Source organism: Macaca fascicularis, chromosome 12 (assembly GCF_037993035.2).
Source record: "Macaca fascicularis isolate 582-1 chromosome 12, T2T-MFA8v1.1".
Classification (NCBI taxonomy): Eukaryota; Metazoa; Chordata; class Mammalia; order Primates; family Cercopithecidae; genus Macaca; species Macaca fascicularis.
Window position 1 is genome coordinate 114,562,536 of NC_088386.1, and position 27,301 is coordinate 114,589,836.

The window sequence follows — 27,301 nt, forward strand, 5'->3', positions numbered from 1 at the left end:
CTGGAGAGAAGGGTGAAGGGTAGGCAGGGTCCTTGGGACTAGGGAAGTGGGAGATTCCACCCCACTTTCATCTCCCTCTCTATACCCTTTTACAGGCAATGAGTTTGTGCAGCACAATACTTGGCAGTTAAGCCGTGTGTATCCCAGCGGCCTGAGGACAGACTCTTCCAACTACAACCCCCAGGAACTCTGGAATGCAGGCTGCCAGATGGGTGAGGCAGCAGCAGGAACTGGGAAGAGGGAGTGGAGGAGCAGCAGGTGGGAAATAAGTTCTCTAGTGACAGTAGGGTTGGGGAATGCTCAAGAAAATCACTAGGCTGAGAAGTGCTATCAGTGGAGGTATTACCAGCAGGTACCGTGCACCCAATACCTATCTTCTTAACTCCCTGAAAGAGGGGCTGGAAGGCCTCCATGGTGAATCTTGCTCTTCTTTTCTCCTGGGGCCCTCAGTGGCCATGAATATGCAGACTGCAGGGCTTGAAATGGACATCTGTGATGGGCATTTCCGCCAGAATGGTGGCTGTGGCTATGTGCTGAAGCCAGACTTCCTGCGTGATAACCAAAGTTCCTTCCACCCCGAGAGACCCATCAGCCCTTTCAAGGCCCAGACTCTCTTAATCCAGGTACAATGGAAATAAGCTGTTGGGAAGAAACTGAGATAACTGGGATAGAAGTGAGGGAAGAGGTGGCTAGGCCTGACAGGAATATTAACTGTCTAGTTTTAGCTTTTGGAGCCAGCTGCCTAGCTTCAAACCACAACTTCCTAATTGGGTAATGCTGGGCAAGTTCCTTAGCCTCTCCATACCTCAGTCTGCTCACCTGCAAAATGGGGGTAACACTACCACCTGCCTGACAGGGTTATAAGGAGTATAGCTGTTAATATGAAGTTCTTACAACTCCTGGTACACATGAAGTGCTATAAAAGAGGCTGATTGGGAGCGATAGCTTACACCTGTAATCTCAGCGCTTTGGAGGCCAAGGCAGGAGGATTGCTCGAGCCCAGGAGTTTGAGACCAGCCTGGACAACAGTGAGACCCCTATCTCTACAAAAAATTTAAAAATTAGCCTGGCACATGACTATAGTCCTGGCTACTTAGGAGACTAAGGCTGGAGGGTCACTTGAGCCCAGGAGTTAGAGGTTGTAGTGAGTGATGACCGCCCCACTGCATTCCAGCTTAGACGACAGTCTCATCGTGTCTCTTTGAAAAAAAAAAAAAAAAAGGCCGGGCGCGGTGGCTCAAGCCTGTAATCCCAGCACTTTGGGAGGCCGAGGCGGGCGGATCACAAGGTCAGGAGATCGAGACCACAGTGAAACCCCGTCTCTACTAAAAATACAAAAAAAAAAAATTAGCCGGGCGCGGTGGCGGGCGCCTGTAGTCCCAGCTACTCAGGAGGCTGAGGCAGGAGAATGGCGGGAACCCGGGAGGCGGAGCTTGCAGTGAGCCGAGATCGCGCCACTGCACTCCAGCCTGGGCAACAGCGTGAGACTCCGTCTCAAAAAAAAAAAAAAAAAAAAAAAAAAAAAAAAAAAAAAAGGCCGGGCGCGGTGGCTCAAGCCTGTAATCCCAGCACTTTGGGAGGCCGAGACGGGTGGATCACGAGGTCAGGAGATTGAGACCATCCTGGTGAACACAGTGAAACCCCATCTCTACTAAAACTACAAAAAACTAGCCGGGCGAGGTGGCAGGCGCCTGTAGTCCCAGCTACTCGGGAGGCTGAGGCAGGAGAATGGAGTGAACCCGGGAGGCGGAGCTTGCAGTGAGCTGAGATCCGGCCACTGCACTCCAGCCTGGGCGACAGAGCGAGACTCCGTCTCAAAAAAAAAAAAAAAAAAAAAGAGGCTGCTGTCATTAGCATGCCTACTTTCAAACTGTTGAATTTCTACCTGGATCCATTTTATTTTATTTATTTATTTCTTCTGAGACAGAGTCTTGCTCTGCTGCCTAGGCCGGAGTGCAGTGGCATGATCTTGGCTGACTGCAACCTCCGCCTCCTCGGTTCAAGTGATTCTCCCATCTGAGCCTTCCGAGTAGTTGGGACTACAGGCGCCTACCACCATGCCTTGCTTATTTTTGTATTTTTAGCAGAGATAGGGTTTCACCATGTTGCCCAGGCTGGTCTCCTGATTTCAAGTGATCCACCCACCTTGGCCTCCCGAAGTGTTAGGATTACAGGTGTGAGCCACTGCACCCGGCCCTTGGATGCATTGTAAATTGCAGATAGAACACTAGAAGAAAATATATTACCCATGGAGGATGTTCTGCAAACCAAAAAGCTTCTCCTCCCCTGGGATTGGGAGTAGGGTCAGGTGGGGCTGGGCTGAGCAGGAACTCGTGAGATTCCAGAGCCCTCGTTACAGGTGATCAGTGGTCAGCAACTCCCCAAACTCAACAAGACCAAAGAGGGGTCCATTGTGGATCCACTGGTGAAAGTGCAGATCTTTGGTGTCCGTCTAGACACAGCACGGCAGGAGACCAACTATGTGGAGAACAATGGTGAGAAACTGGCAGTGCTGGGGAAGTAGGGGTAGGAGCATGATTAGTTTTCCTTCTAGTCTGCCTTCCATTAAGTATAGTCTCTGTTACTGCATGTCCCTACATGGGAGGCAGTGTGGAACAGTACAAAGAATCCTAGCTCTTTACTTAAAAGCTCCAGTGACCTGAGCAAATTACTTGCTTACTCTGAGCCTTCTTCCTCACCTATAAAATGCTGATTGCCATCTAGATTAAATGAGAATACAAGAAAAGCAACCCAGTCAAGAAGACTGTCATAATGTCTTCTTCATTTCCTTCTATCCACCAACTCAGGTTTTAATCCATACTGGGGGCAGACACTGTGTTTCCGGGTGCTGGTGCCTGAACTTGCCATGCTGCGTTTTGTGGTAATGGATTATGACTGGAAATCCCGAAATGACTTTATTGGTCAGTACACCCTGCCTTGGAGCTGCATGCAACAAGGTGAGCCAGCCCCCTTTGACCCCTGGCCAATACCCCAGGTCTGACTGCCTTCTTAATGCTGTCCTCCTGCCCCTTCCAGGTTACCGCCACATTCACCTGCTGTCCAAAGATGGCATCAGCCTCTGCCCAGCTTCCATCTTTGTGTATATCTGCATTCGGGAAGGTCTGGAGGGGGATGAGTCCTGAGGTGGGCACTTCACGGGAAGGGTTGGTGTGCTGGCTTTAGATGGTGCGAAACACCTGGAAGGACGCTCTAGAGAACAAATGGAAGTGGTGAAAACCAAGCTTTGGATTGTGCATTCCTAGGCACAAAATTACCTCATCCTTCCTAACAAGCAAATCTGGGACCTGATTTTCCACCGTTTTTCTCTTTTCTTTCCTTCCCTTGTTTTCATAAGCCTTTGGTATCTTTCCTGCCCTTTCCCTTTGTGTACTCTATACTGGAGTTCCCTTCTTCCTCTTGCTGTAGGCTCAATCCCATACCAACATCTATGACTAATCTTTCCCATCAACTCTGTGTGAGGGCAGATTGCAGTTAGAAATTCAGAGGGGCTTGGAACAGAGAAACCTAAAGAAGCATCATCCCCTCCACTCCCAACTTCCTCAAAGCCCAAAGCCAAGGGAAGGATAAATCAAGGCTCAAGGCTTCCCTGGCCAAGATTAGGGAGAGACTTGACCCCAGGACTGTACGACTTTCAAGAGAACACTGCACAGCACTCACAGTCCCCACTGGACTGCTTCCTCCTTAGCCCCACTGGTATAAATACATCTCTCTCCAATTTGGCTTCGATATGGCCTGTCATTGTTGGGCAAGGAGGGGAGGTACAAGGGTTGTGGGGACATCTGGGTAGTCAGGTGAGAGAAGGAAAAGGTAGACAAAGAAGTTCCCAGGAGACCTCCTGCATGTGCTACATAGGAAGGACACAGAGTATGGCTTTTAAGAATCAGGGCAAAAGAAGACAAAAGATTATGTGGTCCCAGCCTTCCTGAAGATTCTGGCTGGAACCATCCTGGCTTATGTCTGTTGTCCCAGCATAATTATTAAGAGTACCCTCTTTAAGTTTTCCCAGTGTGTCCCAGTTTAGATGATCAATTATATAGTAAGGCACTACAGAATTATACTGTGAAGCAGTTACAGAATTCTGAATTGGAGATTTTCTTCTCTAGTCATCTGCCTTTCCATAGTATCCTTGTGCTTTAACACCTTACTGCAGGTGCTGAGCCAGTGCGAGGATTGATGATGAGCTAAAGTTGCTTCTAGGAGAAGGCTTAGTGGGTAGCAATCCTCCCTTTATAGATACAGGTAGACAAAGGAGCTTGAAGTAGGGAGCTGGCCAAGGGTCAAGACAGCTCAAGGACAGAGAGAAGGCAGACCTAGGCCTGTTTCAGAATCAATACTGAGTGAAGATGGAAGGAGACAAAAGGGAGGCAGAGGTCTGAGAGGGGACAGAGTTGATCAAGATGACAGCCTGGAAATGTTAAGACAGGGATTTGGATAAATCTATAATGTAGTAACCACTTTCTGTTTAACATGCTTTATAGAGCATTAGGCACAACAGCACATGCGGTTAGATACAACTGTTTTTAGAAGATTCTGAAAGAAAACAGGACTTGACACAGTAAGAAGGAAAGAGAAGATTGAGTGGGTAAAATCCAGATCTTATAGCCAGGGACTTTGATGGAGTGATGGTGAAGAAACCGGGAACTCGCAGGTTAAAAACACAATGTACAGCAATAAGAAATCAACATTGTAGTCCATGTCCCCCTTTTATATGGGTGATAATTTCAAAGTACTATAGCCAGAGTCCCAGGAGGGTTCTAGTCACCCTTGCTCCCCAAAAGCCAGTCCTTCCTTAGGCTCCTCAGGTTAGTGCTGATCCCAGTCTGCACATCTCAGACCATACCCTCTTCCTATTCAGGTGGGGCAGGCTTTCAGCCCTCAGGTCCAGTGTGGGGAGTGGCAGGAGCAGGAGGGCTGGGATCCTCCAGCTGCACATCATGCAGGTGCACTGTGGGGGTGGTGGGGTCTTTGCCCACACCCTGGTTTGGGTCGGCTTGGTCAGGGTGGTGCCTGCGTATGTGCTTGACCACCTGGAACTTTTGCTTGGCCTTGTAGTTGCAGAGGCGGCAAAAGAAGGGGTGGCGGTCGGTGTGGGTGAGGGCATGATGGCGCAGGCCAGCAGCCCAGCGGAAAGCACGGTGGCACACGTTGCACACATAGGGTTTGGCCTCACTGTGCTTGCGAAGGTGGGTGCGCAGCAGGAAGCGCGTCTTGAAGGCCTTGCCGCACTGCTCACACATGAAAGCCCGTGCTTCTCGATGCCGGGTCTCCTGGTGCACACGCAGTGCATCAGCCCGGTTGGTGCAGTACTCACACTCAGGACACTGGTATGGCTTCAGTCCTACAGGGCAGAGAACAAATCACCATTGAAAGGCGGTGGAGCAAGGTTCAGTGGGCCATGGAGTTACTGATCGGTGGATATGAAGAATGCAAGCAGCAAGTTGACTAACGACCATATCTTTGGAATGCTCCAGTCCTCCAGTCCTGTTTGACATTTCTTTTTTTTTTTTTTTTTTTTTGAGAGATGGAGTTTCGCTCTTGTTGCCCAGGCTGGAGTGCAGTGGCATAATCTCCGCTCACAATCTCTGCCTCCCAGGTTCAAGTGATTCTCCTGCCTCAATCTCCCAAGTAGCTGGAATAACAGGCATGCACCACCACACCTGGCTAATTTTGTATTTTAGTAGAAACAGGGTTTCACCATGTTGGCCAGGCTGGTCTCGAACTCTAGACCTCCGGTGATCTGCCCTCCTTGGCCTCCCAAAGTGCTGGGATTATAGGCATGACCACTGTGCCCGGCCCTGTCTGACATTTCTGTGCCTTTCCAACACAGAGTCCTTGTACATCAACAAGAAATCAATGTTGTAGTCCCAGCAATCAATGTTGTGGGTGCCCAATGGATGCTGAAGATTAACTGGACCTCTAACCAACTAGCTACGTGAGAGTAATGAATATTCAAATATGGAAGGGTTTCCACATGGGAAATAACCCTCTTTTGGTCACAGGGTACTCATGGAATTTGTCAATTCATTTAAACACAACTGCTTGTTCAACTCGAAAAGCCAAAGACCAGCCTGGGCAACAAAGTGAGACCCTGTCTCTACAAAAAAATTAGGTGGGCGTGGTGGCGTGTACTTGGTAGTCCCAGCTACTTGGGAGGCTAAGGCAAGAAGATCATGTGTACCCAGGAGTTTGAGGTTGTAGTGAGCTATGACTGTACCACTGCACTCCAGCATGGGCAACAGAGCAAGACCCTGTCACTGAAAAAAAAAAAAAAAAAAAGTAAAAGAAATACTTAGGAGGGGCCAGGCACGGTGGCTCACGCCTGTAATCCCAGCACTTTGGGAGGCCGAGGCGGGCGGATCATGAGGTCAGGAGATTGAGACCATTCTGGCTAATATGGTGAAACCCCCGTCCCGTCTCTACTAAAAATACAAAAAATTAGCTGGGCGTGGCGGCAGGTGCCTGTAGTCCCAGCTACTCGGGAGGCTGAGGCAGGAGAATGGTGTGAACCTGGGAGGCAGAGCGTGCAGTGAGCTGAGACTGTGCCACTGCACTCCAGGCTGGGCAACAGAGTGAGACTCCGTCTCAAAAAAAAAGAAAAAAAAAAAAAGAAAAAGAAATACTTAGGAGGGAAGAGGTAGTGGTGAAAGAAGTGGCATTCACAAAAGCAGAGGGCCTTGAAATGCTCCTAATCAATTCCTCCACACAAGGAAGATCAGATGCAGTAAGCACAGGCACATGATTGTGTGCTTTCAAGAACCGAGTTTGTGGATTCCATCCATACCCAGGAGAAGAAAAGGACAGACTGGAACAGGAGACCCCTCTACTTTCTCCTTTTTAACTCATGATAGTTCTGTCATGTCTGTATAAAAGCCAGGCAAATCTGCCCTCAGTCACCCAAGTTTGAGTTGGGGGTTCTCACGAGGGGAAAAATGACTGACCTTGTAACACAGTCACCTGGGAAGCTTTTGGAAATTACATATGCACAGGTTCTCAGGTTTACCCTTCTGATTCTGACAGGTCTTCAGTGGGTTGGGGAGCCATTCTGGCACATACAACCCCAGCCTACCCTCTACTCCCAATGTGAAAATTGATGTTGGCCCTGAATTGGAACAAGGACCAACCTTGGTGAGGTGAGGTTTGCCAGGGAACAAGGGAACCCTTCAGGCCTGTGAAACCACACAGACTCACCTGTGTGCTTGGTCATGTGGTATTTGAGCTGGTTGACCCACTTGCACTTATAGCCACACTCAGGGCACAGGTACTTCCGTTCCTCCTTGTGGATCCGCATGTGGTACTGGAAGAGGCAAGAGCAAAAAGTAGAAAATGTGTACCCTTTGTTACTCACTGGATGTAGAAGTAGGGGTAAATAGGCAGAGAAACTGTTGGCAGATAACCCTGTTCCCTGCTCCCATCCTGTCCATAGGCCGCTTATCAACCAGGTCCCTGAGTTTTGTCAGTTTGGTATCCTAGGTTTGCCTTAGCTCTGTCACTTACTAGCTATGTCCCAGATGGTTTAATCCCTAATTCTCGGACTACTAATCTATAAAATGGGGAATAAAGTATCTATATCTCATATTTTTGAAATGATTAGAATTATAGTGCTAGAAATATAGTAAGTGCTCAATAAATGTTAGCTGTTATTATCTAGATTGTTCTTACCCTATTCTATGCCTTTATCATATGGCAAGCAGACATTATGGAACTTCATTTTTCTTAATCTTCAGTTTCTTGCTAGGAATTTTTTTTTTTTTTTAAGAGACAGGGTCTCACTCTATTGCCCAGGCTAGAGTGAACTGGCATGGTCACAGCTCTCTGCAGCCTTAACGTCCTGGGCTAAATCGATCCTCCCACCTCAGCCTCCCAAGTAGCTGGGACTACAAGCATGTGCCACAAGGTCCAGCTAATTAAAAAAATTTATTTTTATAAAGACAGAGTCTCCACATATTGCCCTAGTTGGTCTCAAACTCCTGGGCTCAAGTAATCCTCTGGCCTTGGCCTCCCAAAGTGCTGGGATTACAGGCATGAGCCACTGCACCTGGCCAATAAATTTTTATTTACTTATTTATTTTTGAGACAGAGTCTCGCTCTGTCGCCCAGGCTGGAGTGCAATGGCGTGATCTCAGCTCACTGTAAGCTCTGCCTCCTGGGTTCACACCATTCTCCTGCCTCAGCCTCCCGAGTAGCTGGGACTACAGGCACCTGCCCTGCTAATTTTTTGTATTTTTAGTAGAGACGGGGTTTCATAGTGTTAGTCAGGATGGTCTTGATCTCCTGACCTCGTGATCCGCCCGCCTCGGCCTCCCAAAGTGCTGGGATTACAGGCATGCGCCACCGCGCCTAGCCCTAATTTTTAAAATGGGGTCTGTTGCTCTGCTACCCAGGCTGGGGTGCAGTGGCATGATCATAGCTCACTGCAGCCTCAAATTCCTAGGCTCAAGAAATCCTCCCACCTCAGCCTCCTGAGTAACTGGGACTACAGGTATATACCACCATGCCTAGCTAATTAAAAATTTTTTTTTGTAATGGGATCTCAATTTGCTGCCGAGTGGCCTTCAACTCCTGTCTTCAAGCGATCCTCCTACCTTCGTATCTCAAAGTGTTGAGATTACAGATGTGAGCCACAATATGGAACTTTATCTTTACAACAACCCTATGAAGTTGGTATTATCTCCTTTTTAACAGATGAATAATCTGGGGCTTGGTAAAGGAACTTTCCCAAAGCCACAGAGCTAATATCTGGAGGCATCAGCTTTACAGAACCCAGGCAGTGTAACTCCAGAGCCTGTACTCCTTCCACTTCCTGCCCCATATCCTCTGACATTACCTTGAGGCGAGAGGGATCAGCACAGGCATAAGGGCAGAGGTGACAGTGGTAAGGCTTCTCCCCAGTGTGGATGCGGCTGTGCCAGGTGATCTTCTGCCGGTTCTTGGTGCTGTAAGCACAATCGGTGCACTTGTAGAGACGAGTGCCCCCATGCCCTTTCACATGGTGATCTAGTACCAGCTGATGGCGGCACGTGAAGTCACAAAAGGGGCAGTGCAGAGGGGGCTGGCCAGCATCCCCATCCCCATCTGAGGCTGCCACAGCTGCTGAAGTCTCCTCATGCTGTTCCAGGTAGTGCTTCACCAGGCCCACCCGCTCCCGGGCAGCGAAGTCACAGAGCTGACAGCGGTGGCTGAAATGCTGCTGCCTCCGGTGCTCATCCAGAGCCAGTCGGCTAGGGAAGGCCTCCTGGCAGGCCCCACACTCAAGCCGTGGGTGCTGTTTACGGGTGTGTCCTCGTAAGCTGGCAGGGCTGGGGCATAGCAACCCACAGCGGGAACAGTGCAGGGGGCCCTCAGTGGTCTCTGCAGGAGAGCCAAGGGCAGGCTGTGCAGGCTCAGGGTGTCGGCGCAGAGCATGCTGCTTAAGTGCTGTCTCTGAGCTGAACTGGGCTTCACACTGGGAGCAGGCAAAGGCTGGGGTGCCTTGGTGGCAGCTGTTGACATGACGAGTAATGTCATGGCGAAGGTAGCCACTATAGTCACAAAGTGGACAGAAGTGGGTGGGTGTTTTGTCATGTACCCTTAGCCGGTGCAAGCGCAGTTTCGAGTTGGTACCAAATGTCTGGGGGCAGGAGCTGCAGGGGATGCGGCCAATGCCTGTGTGTCGGGACTGGTGAGCCTCTAACCGGTACCGTCTGGTGGTGGAAAAGTCACAGAAGGGGCACTGATGAGGCTTCACCCCCTCGTGCTTGAGCCGCCGGTGCTGCTGCATGCAACGGCTCTGTTTACAGGTGAAGCCACAGTCCCCACACTGCAGATGGGGCCGGGGCCCACGGGCTGGGGCCGCAGTGGGGTGCCTCCGCTTCTGGTGGAGCCTCAAGGCAGAGGCAGCAGGAGCAGTGAATGGGCAGAGGCTGCAGTGCAGCTCTCCAGACTCCTCGAGGGGGCAGCCCCGTGTCTGGTGAGTCCTCAGAGCCCGTTCCTGCTGGCAGCTAAAGGGACATGTGGGGCAGGTGAAGCGAGCCCCCTTCTGCTTTTGAACCAGAACTGTATCCCCATCACCAGATCTGGACTCTGTACTCCTATTCTTCAGGGGAGCAGAGTCCCCATTGTTCAATGGGGACACAAGCTGGGTCTGGGAGGTCCCTCGTTTTCCTCCCCCACTACGTCCTCCCCTGCAGCCTTCAGTCACGTGAGAGGTAATAGAGGAGAGCCGGGAACAAAGGAATGGGCAGGAGTTGCAGTGAAACTTGCCCTGCTCAAAGCGGTGTTTCTTCGGGGCCTCTGTGGGCGAGGAGTTTCCTGCAGGAGGGACTGGGTCAAAGCAGTGCTTCTTAGGGGCCTCTCTGGGCAAGGAGTTTCCTGCAGGAGGGACTGGGGAACCAGAGACTGTGGCAAGAGGCTCTTCTGTTTCTTCTGGCTCCTTGGGAGGCTCCAAAGGAACATCTTTCGGAAGCAGTAGCTCTGCTTCTAGTGGTGCAGGTGGGGGCTTCCCACCTTCTGTGTCCTCTGAGGCCTGGGTACCCGGGAGCACAGGTTGCAGAGGTATGGGTGAATCTGGTCTGGGCAAGCCCTTGTTCTTTCTGAGCAGAACAGGGCACTTCTTCAGTAGGTGGGTGCTGAGGCCACGCTGTTGCTTGAAGCTAGCCCCACACTCAGGGCACAGCAGGGGCTCTCGGCGGCCCTGGCACCCAGTCCTGGAGTGCAGATTCAGGGCCTTCTCCCGGCGAGTGATAAAAGGGCAGTGGGGGCAGCGGAAGGCTCGCCCCTCTCCCTGGATCACTACCATCTGCACCCGCCCCTCTAGCACCAATGCCTCTGCTTGTTCTTTATCCTGTCTCCTTAGAGCCTTGAGTAACGACTCTGACTCAGGTAACGGGGGCAAGGGTGCTGTCTCAGCAGGTGGAGTTGCCTTGAAGGTTCCTACCCAGTTGTTAGGGGCCTCCTCTAAGGATGGATTTGTGGAGGGCTCAGACGCTAGCTTTTCCAGAAGGGGATTTTCTTCGGCACCCAAGTCAGAAGTCCCAATACCTTCAAAGTTAGATAGCTCTGGCCCTTCCAGTCCCAGGGGCCTGAACTCCATAGGGGCTGTTTCAGTGACCTCCTCAAGGGGTGGCTCAGTCACAGACTCCAGCTCTACTCCTAGGGCCTCTAGGTGTAGTGTGCAGCTGCCCTCTTCCACCTCTGCTGGGCTGGAACTGCCAACCAGGTCAACCCCATGGGGAGCCTCACTGCCCTCCTGTCTTCCAGTGTTGACCTCCTCACTTGTCTCTGGCAGGGCCTGGTCCAAGCTGGGGTCCACCACAGTCCCAGGTTCGTGACCTGGCCCCTTGGACTGGGCAGACAGCTGGCTTGAGGGCTCTGAATCTGGTGGGGGTGTCGGGCCCTGCATGGCCCCTTCTGGCTCCTGGCTTGCATAGCGGAGCTGCCAGGCCTGGTCTCCAGGCACATAGCCATGGGCCTTGCGTTTGTGGAACAAGAGTGTGGTGTTGCTGAAGGTGCGGTAGTCACAGAGGGCACAGTGGAACTCACGGAGGCGGGTATGCTTGCAGTTCTCATGGCTCAGCAGAGCCTGCTTGTGGCGGCTCTGGTAACTGCAGTAGTGACAAGGGTAGAGCGGGGCCGGTGTGCCAGGGTGGTGCTGGGAAGCCATGTGCTTCTGCAGCTCATACTTCCGCTTGCAGGCGAAGGCACACACCTCACACATCAGAGACTTGCCCTGATGCCGCAGCTTGTGGCTGCTCAGCTGATCAGCCCGGTGGCAGCGATAGGAGCACTGGTTGCACTGATACCTGGCAAGGAGAGAAAGGGGGAGGCAATCACAATAATTAATCACAACAACTAAGAATCACTCAGTAAATACTTACTGTGGGCCAGGCTCTGCGCTCAGTATTGTACATGTGTCACCTGATATAACCCTCCTTTTCACTACCCTATGAAACTGGTATCTCTATTGTCCACGGGAGAAAAACTAAATCACAGACGTTAATAACTTGCCTAAGGTTGGTTACAAAGGAAGCCAGGAGCAGAGACAGCCTAGCTTCAGGGCCTGTGTTCTAAGCCCTACTCTGTACTGCCTTCCTAAAATAATCATGAATCAGCATGACCCACTGTACACTTCCAAGGAGCTGACGTGGCTACAACTCCACAGGGCAGGTTTCTGTGCCTCGTTTCCCTTCTCCCACATAAGCATGACAGCTCTAGAAACCCCTTAGCCAGCTGTGCCACAGGTCAGAGAACTTGCTGGATTTGGAAGTGGCCAAGACTGGGGCATGAATATAGAGTCTATTCACTTTCCCAGGGACAAACTCTGAGAACTCAAGTACACCTTAGCCTCTAGGCCTATACTGTAGGTCTATACTCCCTTCCCAGAGCCCAGAGAGTGCTCACCATGTGACTAAGCCACAGTCACAGGGGCCAGCTGTAGGCAATGCAGTTGAGACAGTGGGAACAGAGAAGGGTGTTATGAAAAGACTCTCTTTTTTCTTTCCTTTTCTTTTTTGAAACACAGTCTTACTCTGTCACCCAGGCTGGAGTATGGTGGTGCAATCTCGGCTCATTGCAACCTCCTCCTCCTGGCTCAAGCAATTCCAGTGCTTCAGCCTCCCAAGAAGCTGGCATTACAGGTGTCTGCTACCATGCCCAGCTAATTTTTGTAGTTTTAGTAGAGATGGGGTGTTGCCCAGATGGCCTTGAACTCCCAAGTTCAAGTAATTTGCCCGCCCCGGCCTCTCAAAGTGCTGGGATTACAGGTGTGAGTCACTGCACCCGGCCTTAGGAGGAGACTCTCCAGGGATTGGAGAAAGCAATAGGGCCAGAAGTTAGATCCAAGAAGAAGCTAGCTTGGCATAAGGTTCTTGGGATTGGGACGGAGGCCTATGTGTGTGTTGTTGTACCTGAGGTCCCCTGTATGTTTTCGCATGTGCACACGGAGGTAGTGCTTCCACTTGGTGACATAGCCACATTCAGTGCACATGTAATCCTTGGTGTTGGAGTGGGTCAGCATGTGCTTCGATAGGTAGCTCACGTCTCGACATGTGAAGTCACACAGCTCACACTTGTGAGGCTTCTCACCTTATATGGGGGATGAGGATGAGGGGAGAGAACACAGGTCAGACACAGAGCAAGTGGACAGACCATTTCTTCCAGCAAGGCTGCCCTGATGCCAGTGAGGAACAACAGCTTCATACGCTACCTGCAACGGTGAAAACCTCACAATAATGAAGGCTGCTTCACAGCCCTCTCAAATAACTACTCCCCCAACTTTCACACCAATGAAGATGGGAAGAAAGTAAAGACCAAGCTTTTCTTTTCTTTTTTTTTCTTTCTGTTTTTTTAATTGAGACAGAGTCTCACTCTGTCGCCAAGGTTGGAGTACAGTGACGTGACCTCAGCTCACTGCCAAGCTCAGCTGCCCGGGCTCAAGCGATTCTTGTGTCTCAGCCTCCCGAGTAGCTGGGATTATAGGCGCCCGCCACCATGCCTAGCTAAATTTTTTGTATTTTTAGTAGAGACAGGGTTTCACCATGTTAGCCAGGCTGTTCTCGAACTCCTGACCTTAGGTCATCCGCCCACCTTGGCCTTGTAAAGTGTTGGGATTACAGGCATGAGCCACCGTGCCCAGCCCAAGCTTTTCAAAACTAGCTTAAAGTCCACTCTTGATTTGTTTTACAGTTTGCTGTCACTATGGTCAACTGCTCTACTTAGCCTAATTCTTTTGTTTTCCAGAAAAGGAAAAATAAATGAGACAACAGAACAGAATGGTCAAGAATTCTGATCTGAAGTCCAACATAGTAATAAAAATATTAACAGCCAACATGAACAAAGTTCTTACTATGTGAATAGCACTCTTCTGAGCACTTTGTAAAAAAATGCCTCCTCTTGGCTGAGCACGGTAGCTCACACCTGTAATCCCAGCATTTTGAGGGGCCGAGGCGGGTGGATCACGAGGTCAGGAGATCGAGACCATCCTGGCTAACGCGGTGAAACTCTGTCTATACTAAAAATACAAAAAATTAGCTGGGCATGGTGGCGGATGCCTGTAGTCCCAGCTACTCGGGAGGCTGAGGCAGGAGAATGGAGGGAACCCGGGAGGCGGAGCTTGTAGTGAGCCGAGATTAGGCTACTGTACTCTCAAAAAAAAAAAAAAAAAAAAAAAGCCGCCTCTCCGCAGATTTTCAGAATATCCTTAAGAGGCAGGTGCTATTATCACCCTCATTTTACAGATAGGGAAACTGAGGCACAGAGAAATCATAGAGCCATTAAGTGGTAGTTTAAATCCTAGCTGACTACCATGTGGCTTCGAGCAGTCTGTTTCTTTGTCTCCAAAAGGTTGGTATAAAGATTATATGAGATGTTCCAAAGTTGTCAGTGAAACTCAGTAAGAACTCAAAGGTGAGCTGTTCATGTTGATGGTCAAGACCTGGCACTGACAGGCTGGGCCAGGTTCCTTCAGGACCCCTCCTTGTTGTCCCTGCCCACTCACCCAGCCCCATTCCCTATGGTGAAAGGCTGGCAACATGGTACTCTGCAGAGTTCTAACACTATCTGTGTCGTCTTAAAGTAGGTCTCAGAGTTTGTCTCTTTTCTCATCTTTACCTGCCCTACTTACAAGATTAAACCTCTTGGAAAGACCTCAGAAACATGAGATTCTGTGACTAAATGAGTTCAATGAAAATAATGGCTTTGTCCCAGGCTACCTAATATTTTTTCTCCCAAACCAGTGTCTTTGAAGAAAATTCTAAAAATGTCCTGTCAATCCACTGATGTTGACATAGAGATCACAAATGGGATGATGCTGTAGCAGGAAGCTTGGTTTGGTTGTTACCTAAAGCATCAAGAATGCTGGAAGACAGTTACGAGTGCCAGTTAAACATCTGCAACTTCCAGGTCACTGGAGGTGATCTTGTTCGGTGTCACGGACACCCAAGCTATAGAAGGCCATATGCATGTGGACGGTTCAGTCCCCTCGCCCCTGTCTCTTAGCACATCCCAAAACATGAATTGCAACGTAAGGTAATTTGTCCTAGTTTGGGTTTCTTCAGGCTTGATGTTAACCCACTCAAGCCTGACTAGGGGTGGGCAGAACTGGACAGGGGCTTAAGAGGCACAGCACCACAGTGGTTAGAGCACAGGCTCTGGAATCAGACGGCATGGATTCAAATCCTAGCTCTACTAGTTTACTAGCTAAGTGACACTCAAGGCTCATTTGTAAACCTGGAATACTAGATCTATCTCTAGGAATTTTGGGTCAAATGAGAAAATGTATGCAAGGCCCTTTGTAGCCATTATCACCACCATCATTATTACAACATTATTGTAAAGATGGAAACCATCCTACCGGTATGTAGAAGCATGTGTCGGATGAGCACCCTCTTGTGGGCAGTGGCAAAGCTGCACTCAGGACACTGGTGGATCTTTTCATGAGCATGCATCTTGCCTACATGATCCTGGTAAGCCACGGGGTTGAAGGTGGCAAAGGGGCAGAAGGTGCAGCGCAGCTCTTCACTGCCAGGGTGGCCCTGCTTCTTGTGTTTACGGAATAGGTGCTTATTGGAACAAGCAAAGTCACAGTGGGGGCAGTGGAAGGCGTAGTGGCTCTTGTGGTGGGCCTCCATGGCTTCGGCTGTGGCAAAGAGCATGGGACATGAGTGATGGCGGCACTCCACAGCCCGCACCCCATGGGTCTCCTTCAGGTGCTTAATGAAGGCCTTGCGGTCGGGTGCTGCATAGCTGCAGCCCTCCTGAAAGCAGCGAAGGGGTACCGGCTCTGCCGCGGCTGCTGCCGTGTGGCTCTTGAGGTGCTCCTTGAGGGCCTGGCTGAGGCGGAATTCCTCACGGCAGATAGGACAGGCATAGGTGTCTGAGTAGAAGTTGGAAATATCTTCATGCATGCTGGCCATGTGGCGGTTGAGTGCATTCCTCTCCACCGCACTGTAGTGGCACAGTGGGCAGTGGTGGGCCTTTTCACCCAGCTCCCGCAGCAGATGGGTCTTGAGCTTGCTCTTACTGGTGAAGAACTTCTGGCAGTTGGGGCACTGGAGACTGGGGTCTGGGAAGTGGAGATGAAGGTGTTCCACCAGATGGGTCCGCTTCTTAAAGCAGCGCTTACACTCTGGACACATATGGGTCTTGAAGAGGGACTCGGTGCCAGAGACCACATCCCCTGGGAGAGGGAATAGAGTTGAGAGAGTGAGATTTTTCTGGGGATAGCCAGATAATGGGAGAACCACAATTTGCTCAGACACAAACAATGTGTGGCCTCTCTCCAGGAAACCAAGCAAAAGGGTCTCAAACACTGTAGTCTCAAAGAAAAGGTGAGAAACTCAAGTTTTAAGAGAAGCAAAACCACGAGGGCTTCTCAGGCCTTGCTGTGACATCCTGTTTGAAGTGCTTTACTCAGCTACCTGCTCTTCTTGAGTCTTTGTTTAGAGCTGCTTAGAACAATCTGAATGGAGCATTCTTGTTCTTTCCTGCCTTGTTCTATGGGGGCAGGCAGAAGCATCAGCAAGATTAGTTAGAAGGAAAAGAGCCCCCAAGGGGGTGAGCCAAAAGAAAGTAAAGAACTCTTGGCCAGGCGCGGTGGCTCAAGCCTGTAATCCCAGCACTTTGGGAGGCCGAGACGGGCGGATCACGAGGTCAGGAGATCGAGACCATCCTGGCTAACACGGTGAAACCCCGTCTCTACTAAAAAATATAAAAAACTAGCTGGGAGAGGTGGCGGGTGCCTGTAGTCCCAGCTACTCGGGAGGCTGAGGCAGGAGAATGGCGTGAACCCGGGAGGCGGAGCTTGCAGTGAGCTGAGATCCGGCCACTGCACTCCAGCCTGGGTGACAGAGTGAAACTCCGTCTCAAAAAAAAGAAAAAGAACTCTTACTTCTAAACACTGGCTCACAGGCTCTAGCTAATAATGAAGTTGGTAATAAATACAACCAAATCTTTCTTATTCACCTTGATAACAACTGTACTCCTTGTGGGATGACTTTCAAATATTCTACTGAGGTGAAAAACTGGGAAGCAAAGATTCAGAAAAAAGTATTTGAGGGCTCAGTGCCAGACAAAATAGGCTGTTATCATCAATAACTTCTGGCATCTCTATATTATGATGAAGATCACCTCCTGCTTCCCTGCTAGAGTTTTCTGCCTGAGGAAAACCAGCCCAGTGAAGCAAACTCGATTTACCCCAATGCTATATTACTAAAGTCTTTACCATTCACTCATTCATCATTTTCCCACTAGACCTTGACTTTTGAGTCAAGGTAGAACAGAATAAAAGGATCCGAACCAAAGCTCAGAAAACAAACCCCAGAGCTTCAATACCACGGTTTCAATAATCCATTCTTTCCCACCACCAAGGGCTTCAAGCCTTAGTCATTACCTTCCAGCCGCTGAGCCCCTTGGCCTTTATCCACAGCCTTATGGGAGTTCTTCTGGGTGTCATTCTTCTCTTCTTTCTCTACATTCTCCTCTTCAGCTGTCTCCTGCCCAGGCAGGGGTGTACCTGCTTCCTGTGAAGGTTCTCTCTCTCCTGGAGGCAGTTTGGGAGCTGGAGAGACATAAAACTTGATAAAGTCTACAGGAGCCAATGACAGCACTAAATGCTTATACTTCTCCACCTACTGGCTGAAATAATCACCCTCTTCCACTTTTAGCATAAGGAAATCTTGGGTTTTATGTATAAATGTATTTCCACTCAAGACAGAAATAGGAGGACCAAGAGCTAAGTTATTAGCAATGTTCCAGTCTAAAGTAACTCAAACCTCAGAGAGCACCCCTTTTGACAGCAGTGAGGTCACTGAGGTCATAGGGGGCTGAAAGGAGAGAATGGGTAGACTGCAATTCCTTCTCTTATCAGAATCCTGGCCTCTCCTGGCCTGTTTTCTCTGTTTCCTCCTGCTCCTCTGCTCTCTCATGCTTTTTTGGGACCAAGAGGAATGGCAACTAGTAAAACACCATCTCCCTTGAATGTTTCTTTCCCTTCCTCCCTCTCTCTTTCTCTCTCTCTTTTTTTTTTTTTTTTTTTGAGACAGTGTCTTACTCTGTCATCCAGGCTGGAGTGCAGTGGTGCAATCTTGGTTCACTGCAACCTCCGCCTCCTGAGCTCAAGTGATCCCCCACCTCAGCCTCCTGAGTAGCTGGGACTACAGACATGCACCACCAAACTCAGCGAATTTTTGTATTTTTTGTAGAGACAGGATTTCACCACATTGCCAGGCTGTTCTTGAACTCCTGGATTCAAGGGATCCATCCACCTTGGCCTCCCAAACTGCTGGGATCACAGGCATGCGCCACAGTGCCTAGCCCAAACGGTTATTTCCTTTTTAAAATAACCCTGGCTTCTACTGCTCAATCCCCAGTTGCTCTAAAGGAAAGTCTACAGGCATTCCTTCAGTGGCCATAGCCAATGATGGTCATTTTTGCTTTTGCTCTCAGAAAGCTGTGAAATGGATCATTAGAGAATATTGGTTAAGTAACTTCAAGCCACAGGTAGCCTAAGCCAACTTTCACTCATTGTCACAAAGACTTCCTCTTTGTCCCATATATTCCACTGTTTCAAGATGCCTTCCCATGTCATCCAGTAACTCCATCCTCCTGAGCCACTATCTAGATTCTCTTATATTCATGTACATTCATGGCCTTGGAAACAACTGCCTCTCCTATAAGATCAACTGTGGCTGAACTCCAGGAGAGGAACTGCTTGGCCCTTGGCCTCATACCTGGCAGCAGCTCCTGGGATGGAAGGCCCTGAACGGCAGAAAGTTCTCCCTGTGTCCCAGCACCATGGCTCCGCTGATGCTGCCGGAAGAGTTTGACGTTGGAGCCCATGAAGCTGCAGTGGCTGCAGTGGAAAGGGTAATGCGCCTGCCGGTGCAGCTCCATGCCCTGCTGGCTCCCGAAAAGCAGGGGGCAGCCCCGGAAAGAACAGGGCACAGGAACTGCTCTGTGAGTCTGCCTCAGGTGGTGCTGCAGACCCTTGCGATCTTCAGCAGAGAACACACAGCCAGATTCTGGGCAGGAGAAGGTGTCAGGAGTGCCCCGGTGAATCTTGAAGTGGCTCTTCAGGGCCTGGGGTTGGGCAAACTCCTGTCTACACACAGGGCATGATAGGGGACTAACTGGTGGGCTCTGGCCCTGCAGAGGGCCAGGGAGGATTGGGTTGCCGGGAGGCAGCTCTACAGAGCATGGGGGGCTAGAGAGGCCCTGCACAGGCTGTATATGGGTCTCACTGCACTGATGCAGGGCCAGCAGAGTGGGCTCTGCGAAGCTCTGTTCACAGCGCTCACAGAAGTACACCTCCACCACCTTTACCAGGACACCTGCAGGCAGAGGACCGACAGAGAAAGGCATAGAATCAGATGGAACAAGACTCATAGGAGTTAGTTACTAGTAGAAAATGTAGGTGAATCTTTTAATATTCGTAGAGTACAGATGGACTTTAAGTCTGGTCCTACACCTGGACTGTAAGCCCCATAAGGTCAGGGACCATCTATCTGGCATGTGTGTTTGGACTCCTAGCACAATACTTGGTACAAGGTAGGTGCTTAATAAATATTTGTTAAATGAGTGAATAAACAAGCAAATCCAGACAGCATTAAGACAGTATATTTTGCCCAAGTGAAAACCAGAAACTTCCAAAAGAAAATGACAAACTAGGGATAATATCTGCAATATAAATGATAAGAGCTTTACTTTCAAATTCTGTAAAGAGCTTTACAAAGGCACAGGAATGGATAAAATGGAGAATATCCTTTCTGAAAATAGTTATTATTCTCCATAATAATTGCTGCCGTTTTAAAAGCAATGGGCAAGACTTTGATTTCAAAAGGCTTAATAAACGCTCTCATTTGGTCCTCCAACAGCCTTATGAGAACAAGGTCCTGAGATTCTATGAGGTTAAGACTACTATGTTTATTAGTGGTAGAGCCATGACTCAAGGTCAGGTTTATCCTACATTTATTCTGCTGGTCCTTTTGCTCTTTATTGTTATTATGTTAAAAAAAAATTTCAGGGCCAGGAGTGGTGGCTCACACCTGTAATCCCAGAACTTTGGGAGGCCAAGACAGGCAGATCACGAGGTCAGGAGATCGAGACATTCCTGGCTAACGTGGTGAAACCCTGTTTCTACTAAAAATACAAAAAAATTAGCTAGGCGTGGTGGCACGCACCTGTAGTCCCAGCTACTCGGGAGGCTGAAGCAGGAGAATCGCTTGAACCTGAGAGGCGGAGGTTGCAGTGAGCCAAGATTGCCCAGTGCACTCCAGCCTGGTCAACAGAGAGAGACTGTCTCAGAAAAAAAAAAAAAATTTCAGGCCGGGCCCAGTGGCTCACGCCTGTAATCCCAGCACTTTGGGAGGCCGAGGCAGGTGGATCACCTGAGGTCAGGAGTTCGAGACCAGCCTGACCAACATGGAGAAACCCCGTCTCTACTAAAAATACTAAATGACCTGGGCATGGTGGCGCATCCCTGTAATCCCAGTTACTCAGGAGGCTGAGGCAGGAAAATCACTTGAAACCAGGAGGCAGGGGTTGCAGTGAGCCAAGATCATACTATTGCACTGCAGCCTGGGTGACAAAAAAAAAAAAAAAAAATTTCAGTGCAACATCTAAAATGATACCTAAGTATACAAAGGAAGAAAAACCACCCAGCCCCTTCACACACACAATTTCGTGTGTTTCTTTTTGACCCTTTTCTTCCCACTTGCTATATATCAAAGATATATATATATATATATTTTTTTTGAGACGGAGTCTCGCTCTGTCGCCCAGGCTGGAGTGCAGTGGCCGCATCTCAGCTCACTGCAAGCTCCGCCTCCCGGGTCTACGCCATTCTCCTGCCTCAGCCTCCCGAGTAGCTGGGACTACAGGCGCCCGCTGCCTCACCCGGCTAGTTTTTTGTATTTTTTAGTAGAGACGGGGTTTCACCGTATTAGCCAGGCTGGTCTCGATCTCCTGACCTTGTGATCCGCCCGTCTCGGCCTCCCAAAGTGCTGGGATTACAGGCTTGAGCCACCGCGCCCGGCCTATCAAAGATATTTTTATATTTGAGTACATTTACATCTAGTTTGTACTTTCTTGTCCAGTTTGTTTTTTCCAGAGCATGGACAAATCAAAATGAAATTCTGCCCTTGCTTCCCTGGGGAGAAAAAAAATAAAAATAATTTTTTTGGCGGGTGGTGGGGGAAACAGGGTCTCTCTCTGTCACCCAGGCTGTAGTGCAGTGGTGGTGTGATCATAGTTCACTGCAGCCTTGACCTCCCGGGCTCAAGCGATTCTCCCACCTCAGCCTCCTGAGTAGGTGGGACTACAGGCAGACCATGCCTGGCTAATTTTTAAATTTTTTGTAGAGATGGGGTCTCCCTATGTTGCCCATTCTAAAAATAATTTTAAAAAATAAATTAATTGTGCCCTTACGGATGGACATCTGGGCTGTTTCCAACCATTACAAATAAAGCACCCCTATATATTCTCATCCTTGTATCTTTGTGCATGTATATATGCCTTTCTGTAGGACAGATTCCTACAGTGGAATTACAGTGGTCAGAGTATGCAAACTGTAAAATTTGCTATGTAGCTAAATTGACCTTCAAAAGATTATACTAATTTGTATCTCCATAATCTATAACATGGTGTTTCCTATAGCCTCGTCAACACTAGGTATTATTTAAAATGTTTAATTTATGCCAAAGTGCATCTCCTATTTTTTTTTTTTTTTTGAGACAGAGTCTCGCTTTGTTGTCCAGGCTGTGGTTGAGGGGCACAATCTTGGCTCACTGCAACCTCCGCCTCCCAGGTTCAAGCAATTCTCGTGCCTCAGCCTCCTGAGTAGCTGGGATTACAGATGCCCGCCACCACGCCCAGCTGATTTTTTTGTATCTTAGTAGAGATGGGGTTTCATCATCTTGCCCAGGCTGGTCTCAAACTCCTGAGCTCAGGCAATCGCCTGTCTCGGCCTCCCAAAGTGCTAGGATTATAGGCATGAACCACCATGCCCAGCCGCATCTCTTATTTTTAACTGGAATTTATTTGTTTGCTAGTGAGATTAAGCATTCTTCCATATAGTTACTACTTTTATTTCTTTAGAGCATTGCACATAGATTTCTTTTTCCCATTAAAAAAAAAAAAAAAAAAGGTTTCTGCTGGGTGCGATGGCCCAAAACTTTAGGAGGCCGAGGTGGGAAGATTGCTTGAGCCCAGGAGTTCAAGACTAGCCTGGGCAACAAGGTGAGGCCTCGTCTCTACAAAAGAAAATTTAAAAACTAGCTGGGTGTGGGTGGTATATACCTGTGGCCCCAGCTACATGAGAGGCTGAGGCAAGAGGATTGCTTAAGCCTAGGAGGTCAAGGCTGCAGTGAGCCATAACTGTGCCACTGTACTCTAGCTTGGGTGGCAGAGCAAGATCCTGTCTCAACAAAACCCCCAAAACCAAAAGAAAACATAAAAAGGAAAGCAAACAACAAAAAAGATGGTTCCCTTTTCTTATTGTGGCTCTTTGAATTTTAAAGATATTAACTCTTGGCCGGGCGCAGTGGCTCACGCCTGTAATCCCAGCACTTTGGGAGGCCGAGGCGGGCGGATCACAAGGTCAGGAGATTGAGACTATCCTGGCTAACACAGTGAAACCCTGTCTCTACTAAAAATACAAAAAATTAGCTGGGTGTGGTGGCGGGCGCCTGTAGTCCCAGCTACTCAGGAGGCTGAGGCAGGAGAATGGCGTGAACCCGGGAGGCGGAGCTTACAGTGAGCCGAGATGGTGCCACTGCACTCCAGCCTGGGTGACCGAGCGAGACTCTGTCTCAAAAAAAAAAAAAAAAAAAAGATATTAACTCTTTCTTATATATTGCAAATGTTTTTCCTAGGTTCTTTTTTTTTTTTTTAATTTCTTTCACCATATGGAAGTTTGGAAATATTATATGGTCAAATTAGCTAATCTTTCCCAATATTCTTTGTCACTACACTACAGTGCCAAGTGAAGTGGTGACAACTATGGCTGGAGGATGGCAATTAAAAAACAGGGAAGCTTCCTGAAAATAAGAGGTGATGACAATGGGATGAATAAAGGGAGAATCTTTCATCTGAGATAAATACAAATGCCCAACTTCTGCTGTTTGTTTGTTTTGTTTTGTTTTTAAAGTGGTAGGGGTCTCACTATATTGCCCAAGCTGGAGTGCAGTTGCTATTCACAGGTATGATCATAACATACTGCAGCCTCTAACTCCTGGGCTCAAGCAATCTTCCTGCTTCAGCCTCCCAAGTAGCTGAGACTACAGGTGCATGCCACCGTACCAGGCCTCAACTCTTATTCTTAACAACATGCCTTGGATGAGTAAAGTATGTTATACACAAAAAACTAGGGCAGGGAAATACCAGATCACTTCTGGAAAGCCCTGCCAAGACAGGGTTTTTGCTTAATCCCTGGCTGCAGTTCCTGGGTAGGAGGGTCAATATGGAGGAAAGAATCTCCAAGGACTGTAAGAGTAGGGACAAGCCAGGATTCGGCAGAGGTGTCAGAAAGGTCTTACTTTCTGGATTACTGCCTAGCACACACATGAAGCCCTTGCAGGAAGGACTGCCAAAAGCTTGGTAGAAGGCTGTGCACCACTTCGCCAGCCTTCAATCAACATGCACCAACTGCAAACCAAATGACATCTCCAAGTATAAAAATAGGATGCTACCTTGTGTTCTCATCATATTTATACAGAATCAAAAATAACCCAGACAAAACCTCAGAGCTGCCTGTCCCACTGGCCTGCTTGCAACTGTGTTTGTACCTGGGGTCTCTCCAGGAGCACCTGGGGTCAGGGTTCCAGCTACTGTCTCCACAATGATCTCCATGTTCCCTGGACCCTCTTCAGTTGCTGTGGCCTCTACCAGCAGGCAGCCTGGCTCAGTAGGCAAAGGCGCAGGGTCCCCGGAAGGACAGGGGCTCTGGACAGGCCCCAGGATTCCACGGTTAGAGAGAGGCGGGGGGATCAGCAATAGCTCAGGACACAGTCCATCCATCTCTCCGGTGCTATGGGCTGGCTGTGAGTCCAAAAGTGGGTCTGTCATCACCACCGACTTGTGTGTTTTGGCCTCTTAAATGCTGACAAGCCAACCAGAAGAAAAACAAAGTAAAGTTAGAGTTCCTACTTTCTTCCCAGCTGGTGTGGGTACACAGCCCAGTGCCCACCGACTTAGGCATTTTCTTGCATGGCAATATGCCACATATACCTTATGAGACTAAATAGAGGCTTTCTTTTATGATAATGTTCAGAACAAAAAGTATAAAAATGATAACGGAACATTAGGAGAGAGCCAACAAGTATTGGCCAACATATTAATGACTGCAGGTTGTCTCCCGCTAGCTAAGTGCCCTTAGCCAAGTCATTAAGCAATTTGGGTCTCAGATTTCTTATCTGCAGCAAAATTAGGTGGGGCCAAAGAATCTCAGAAGTCCCTTTTTTTTTGTTTTGAGACAGAGTCTCACTCTGTCACCCAGGCTGGAGTGCAGTGGAGTGATCTCGGCTCACTGCAACCTCCACCTCCTGGGTTCAAGCAATTCTCCTGCCTCAGCCTCCCTACTAGCTGGACTACAGGCAGGCGACACACACGCCTGGGTAAATTTTGTATTTTTAGTAGCGATGGAGTTTCACCATGTTGGCCAAGCTGATCCTGAACTTCTGACCTCAGGTGATCGGCCCACTTTGGCCTCCCAAAGTGCTGGGATTACAGGCGTGAGCCACCTTGCCTGGCCCCTTTCTCTCTTAACCTTTGATAATCTCACTATTCCTCAGAATGGATTATAAGGAAGGCCCTTCCTTCATCATCTGGATCCTGCTGACCTCCCCGGACTCATCTCCCACTTCTCCCTTCAGCAGATCTCTGAACCAGATGATGTGCCATTCTCCAGACTCACAACATTCTCTTTTGCTTTCATACCCTCATAGCCTTTTGCGTCTCTTGGCTTGATACGCCTTTTCCCCTTTTCAATCTTTCTCTCTTGTCTGGCTAACCAATTAACTATCCTTGAAGAAGCTACACAAATGTCACTTCCACCATGAAGGCTTCCTGACATTCTTTTTTTTGAGACAGTCTTAGTCTGTCACCCAGGCTGGAGTGCAGTGGCATGATCTCAGCTCACTGCAACCTCCGCCTCCTGGGTTCAAGCGATTCTCCTGCCTCAGTCTCCTGAGTAGCTGGAATTACAGGCATGCGCCACCATGCCTGGCTACTATTTTGTATTTTTAGTAGAGATGGGATTTCTCCATGTTGGTCAGGCTGGTCTTGAACTCCCGAACTCAGGTGATCCACCCGCCTCAGCCTCCCAAAGTGCTGGGATTACAGGCGTGAGGCACTGCGCTGGCCTGGCTTCCTGACACTCTTAATTTTCTCTCTTCTGGCATCCTGAGGGCACTCTGTACACAGCCCTTTCAGAAACGAGGTCACACTGCACTGTTTTTTACCCATCAGTCTCTCTCCCTAGATGTGTAGCTTTTTAGTAATTTGTTGACATTATCACTTCAATGACATCACTTTGTGATACTGATGTTATCACTTCAACGAACACAAATCACCCGCAATCGAAGCTTCCAGTGAAGAAGCACAGACATGGAGCTGCACTGGAGTAACGCTAGGTATCTTGCACTAAACCAGTGGTTCCTCATCTATAACATAACACGTTTGTAGAAATTTCAAACTCATTAACTGACTATGGCCTCAAACTAAATATGGGAACATAACTGAGAAATGAATGACAATTAAATTGCATACCCTGTTATACATGGCTAAAATGAGTTTAAGCTGAATAATTAGTAATTAATAAGAATGATAGGAATCACTTCATGAAATTGAGTCACAGAGAAGATGCAAAAAGAAAAAAAAAAAAAAAAAAGAAGAAACCAGGCGGGGCACGGTGGCTCACGCCTGTAATCCCAGCACTTTGGGAGGCCGAGGCGGGTGGATCGGGCGGGCCGATCACCTGAGGTCAGGAATTCGAGACCAGCCTGGCTAACATTGTGAATCCCCATTTCTACTAAAAGTACAAAAAAACAGTAGGGCGTGGTGGCACACGCCTGTAATCATCCCAGCTACTCCGGAGGTTGAGTGAGGAGAATCGCTGGAACCCAGGAGGTGGAGGCTGCAGTGAGCCGAGATCGCACCAATGCACTCCAGCTTGGGCAACAAGAGCGAGAAACTCCGTCTCAAAAAACAAACAAACAAGCAAACAAAACCCAAGATCCTGCAATCTGATAGTCCCTATTTCCAGAATCCCACGACTCAAAACAACAGATCATAGGGATTCACAAGGTGGCTGGGAAGTGCACTCCCGTGGCCAGAGGGATTCTCTGGAAACCGCAGTCTCCACTTACTGAATATTATCGCTGCTCTGGGGAATCTTCCAGCTTGGCCATACATGGCCTCCGGGGGGAGCCAAGGAGGACGCTGAGCCGTCAAGATTAAGAACCTTCACCTGAGGAAGGGCAAGGTGAGGTAGGAGACAGGTGGGCACGAGAGAAGAAATACGCTTATCTTCCGGGCAGGAGGACTGAGGAAGAGAAAGGACAGACTAAGGCAGAGAGGAGGTCTGGAGAAATAACGGGCCCCGGCCCAGGGACCCAGGTTCCCACTTGCCTCTGGCTCTGACTCACCGCGTAGCCTTGGACAGACACAGTCGCATCGCTTCTCTGGGCCTCAGCTTTCCTGTCTGTAAAATGGAGGTGATGACAGTGTCCACATCGTCGGGCGAGAGCTGGATCATAAGAGCCAGCGAACGGGAAAGGCGGCTTGTAACCTGGAAGGCTTGGGATGGAGCATCGTCATGATTTTGGTCCTGAGAGCAGCGGGTACCGGGCGGGGTCCAGAAGCGTGACGCAACTGCGGTGCCGGGGCCCAGCTCCTCTGGGTGCTCCCTTCAGTACCTCCTCCCGAAAGTTCCCAGAGCCCAGGCCCACCCTGATCCCGGGGCTCGAAAAACTTTGCCTCCAGCTTGCTTCACCCGCGTTCCCTTCCCAGTTCCGCCCCGCAGCTACTCACCTCCAGACCCCGAGCCGGCTGGAGCCGCATCTCTATGGTCGGCCGCGGCTGGAGCGGCCCCCGGTGCCCCCTTTGTGCGACCGCCTCCGGCCCAGCCGCCTCTAGGATATTGGGGATGTGGAAGCCACTCTCTCTTCCTCTTGCCGGCTGCCGGGGTACTCTATGTTTTCTCTCTCTGGTTTTTCCCGCCCTCCACCCCAACTCCAGCCCTGAAGCCGGAGAAGCACCATCGAGAGCTCTGGGATAGAGTGGCGTGGGCTTCTTGGTGGGTGTGGCGGGAAGT

At 49.3% G+C, this 27,301-nt stretch overlaps 2 protein-coding genes across 44 annotated transcripts in view; one reads left to right on the forward strand and one right to left on the reverse strand.

Moving 5' to 3' along the window:
• PLCD4 (phospholipase C delta 4) overlaps nt 1-3,736 on the forward strand; it is a 29,928-nt gene extending 26,192 nt beyond the window's left edge. For 5 of the 6 annotated variants that reach the window (XM_015432794.4, XM_065526090.2, XM_074010124.1 and 2 more), the window contains 5 exons: nt 96-212; nt 451-623; nt 2,360-2,495; nt 2,808-2,957; nt 3,037-3,736. In XM_015432794.4, the coding sequence (XP_015288280.1) occupies nt 96-212; nt 451-623; nt 2,360-2,495; nt 2,808-2,957; nt 3,037-3,143 (683 nt within the window). In that variant the 3' untranslated portion in view covers nt 3,144-3,736. The remainder of the gene's footprint in view (nt 1-95; nt 213-450; nt 624-2,359; nt 2,496-2,807; nt 2,958-3,036) is intronic. The other variant, XR_006691160.3, reaches the window with a different exon arrangement.
• Nucleotides 3,737-4,476: 740 nt separating this feature from the next.
• On the reverse strand, nt 4,477-27,258 carry ZNF142 (zinc finger protein 142). 38 transcript variants are annotated; one of them, XM_074010090.1, is made up of 13 exons: nt 27,019-27,258; nt 26,634-26,784; nt 26,355-26,455; nt 23,775-24,088; nt 20,451-20,568; nt 20,172-20,268; nt 18,723-19,322; nt 17,384-17,551; nt 15,347-16,171; nt 12,903-13,080; nt 8,846-11,798; nt 7,210-7,315; nt 4,477-5,359 (listed from the first exon to the last, which is right to left on the reverse strand). In XM_074010090.1, exons 5-13 carry the CDS (start codon nt 20,466-20,468, stop codon nt 4,890-4,892), a joined length of 5,415 nt encoding a protein of 1,804 aa, XP_073866191.1. In that variant the 5' UTR covers nt 20,469-20,568; nt 23,775-24,088; nt 26,355-26,455; nt 26,634-26,784; nt 27,019-27,258; the 3' UTR covers nt 4,477-4,889. The 38 variants fall into 38 exon arrangements, with proteins under 38 accessions (XP_073866191.1, XP_073866202.1, XP_073866205.1 ...); XM_074010101.1 differs by lacking the exon at nt 20,451-20,568; XM_074010104.1 differs by lacking the exon at nt 20,451-20,568 and having other exon boundaries at nt 26,355-26,530.
• Nucleotides 27,259-27,301: the final 43 nt, after the last annotated feature.

Excerpts from the sequence above, each read along its gene's own strand:
- ZNF142 (XM_065526085.1), bottom strand. The coding sequence starts at position 24,054 with ATGACAGACCCACTTTTGGACTCACAGCCAGCCCATAGCACCGGAGAG. Across the intron at positions 13,081-15,346 it reads ACACATGCTTCTACATACCG|GTGAGAAGCCTCACAAGTGT; the intron begins GTAGGATGGTTT and ends CCCCCATATAAG. Across the intron at positions 11,799-12,902 it reads AAACATACAGGGGACCTCAG|GTATCAGTGCAACCAGTGCT; the intron begins GTACAACAACAC and ends TCTCCTTGCCAG.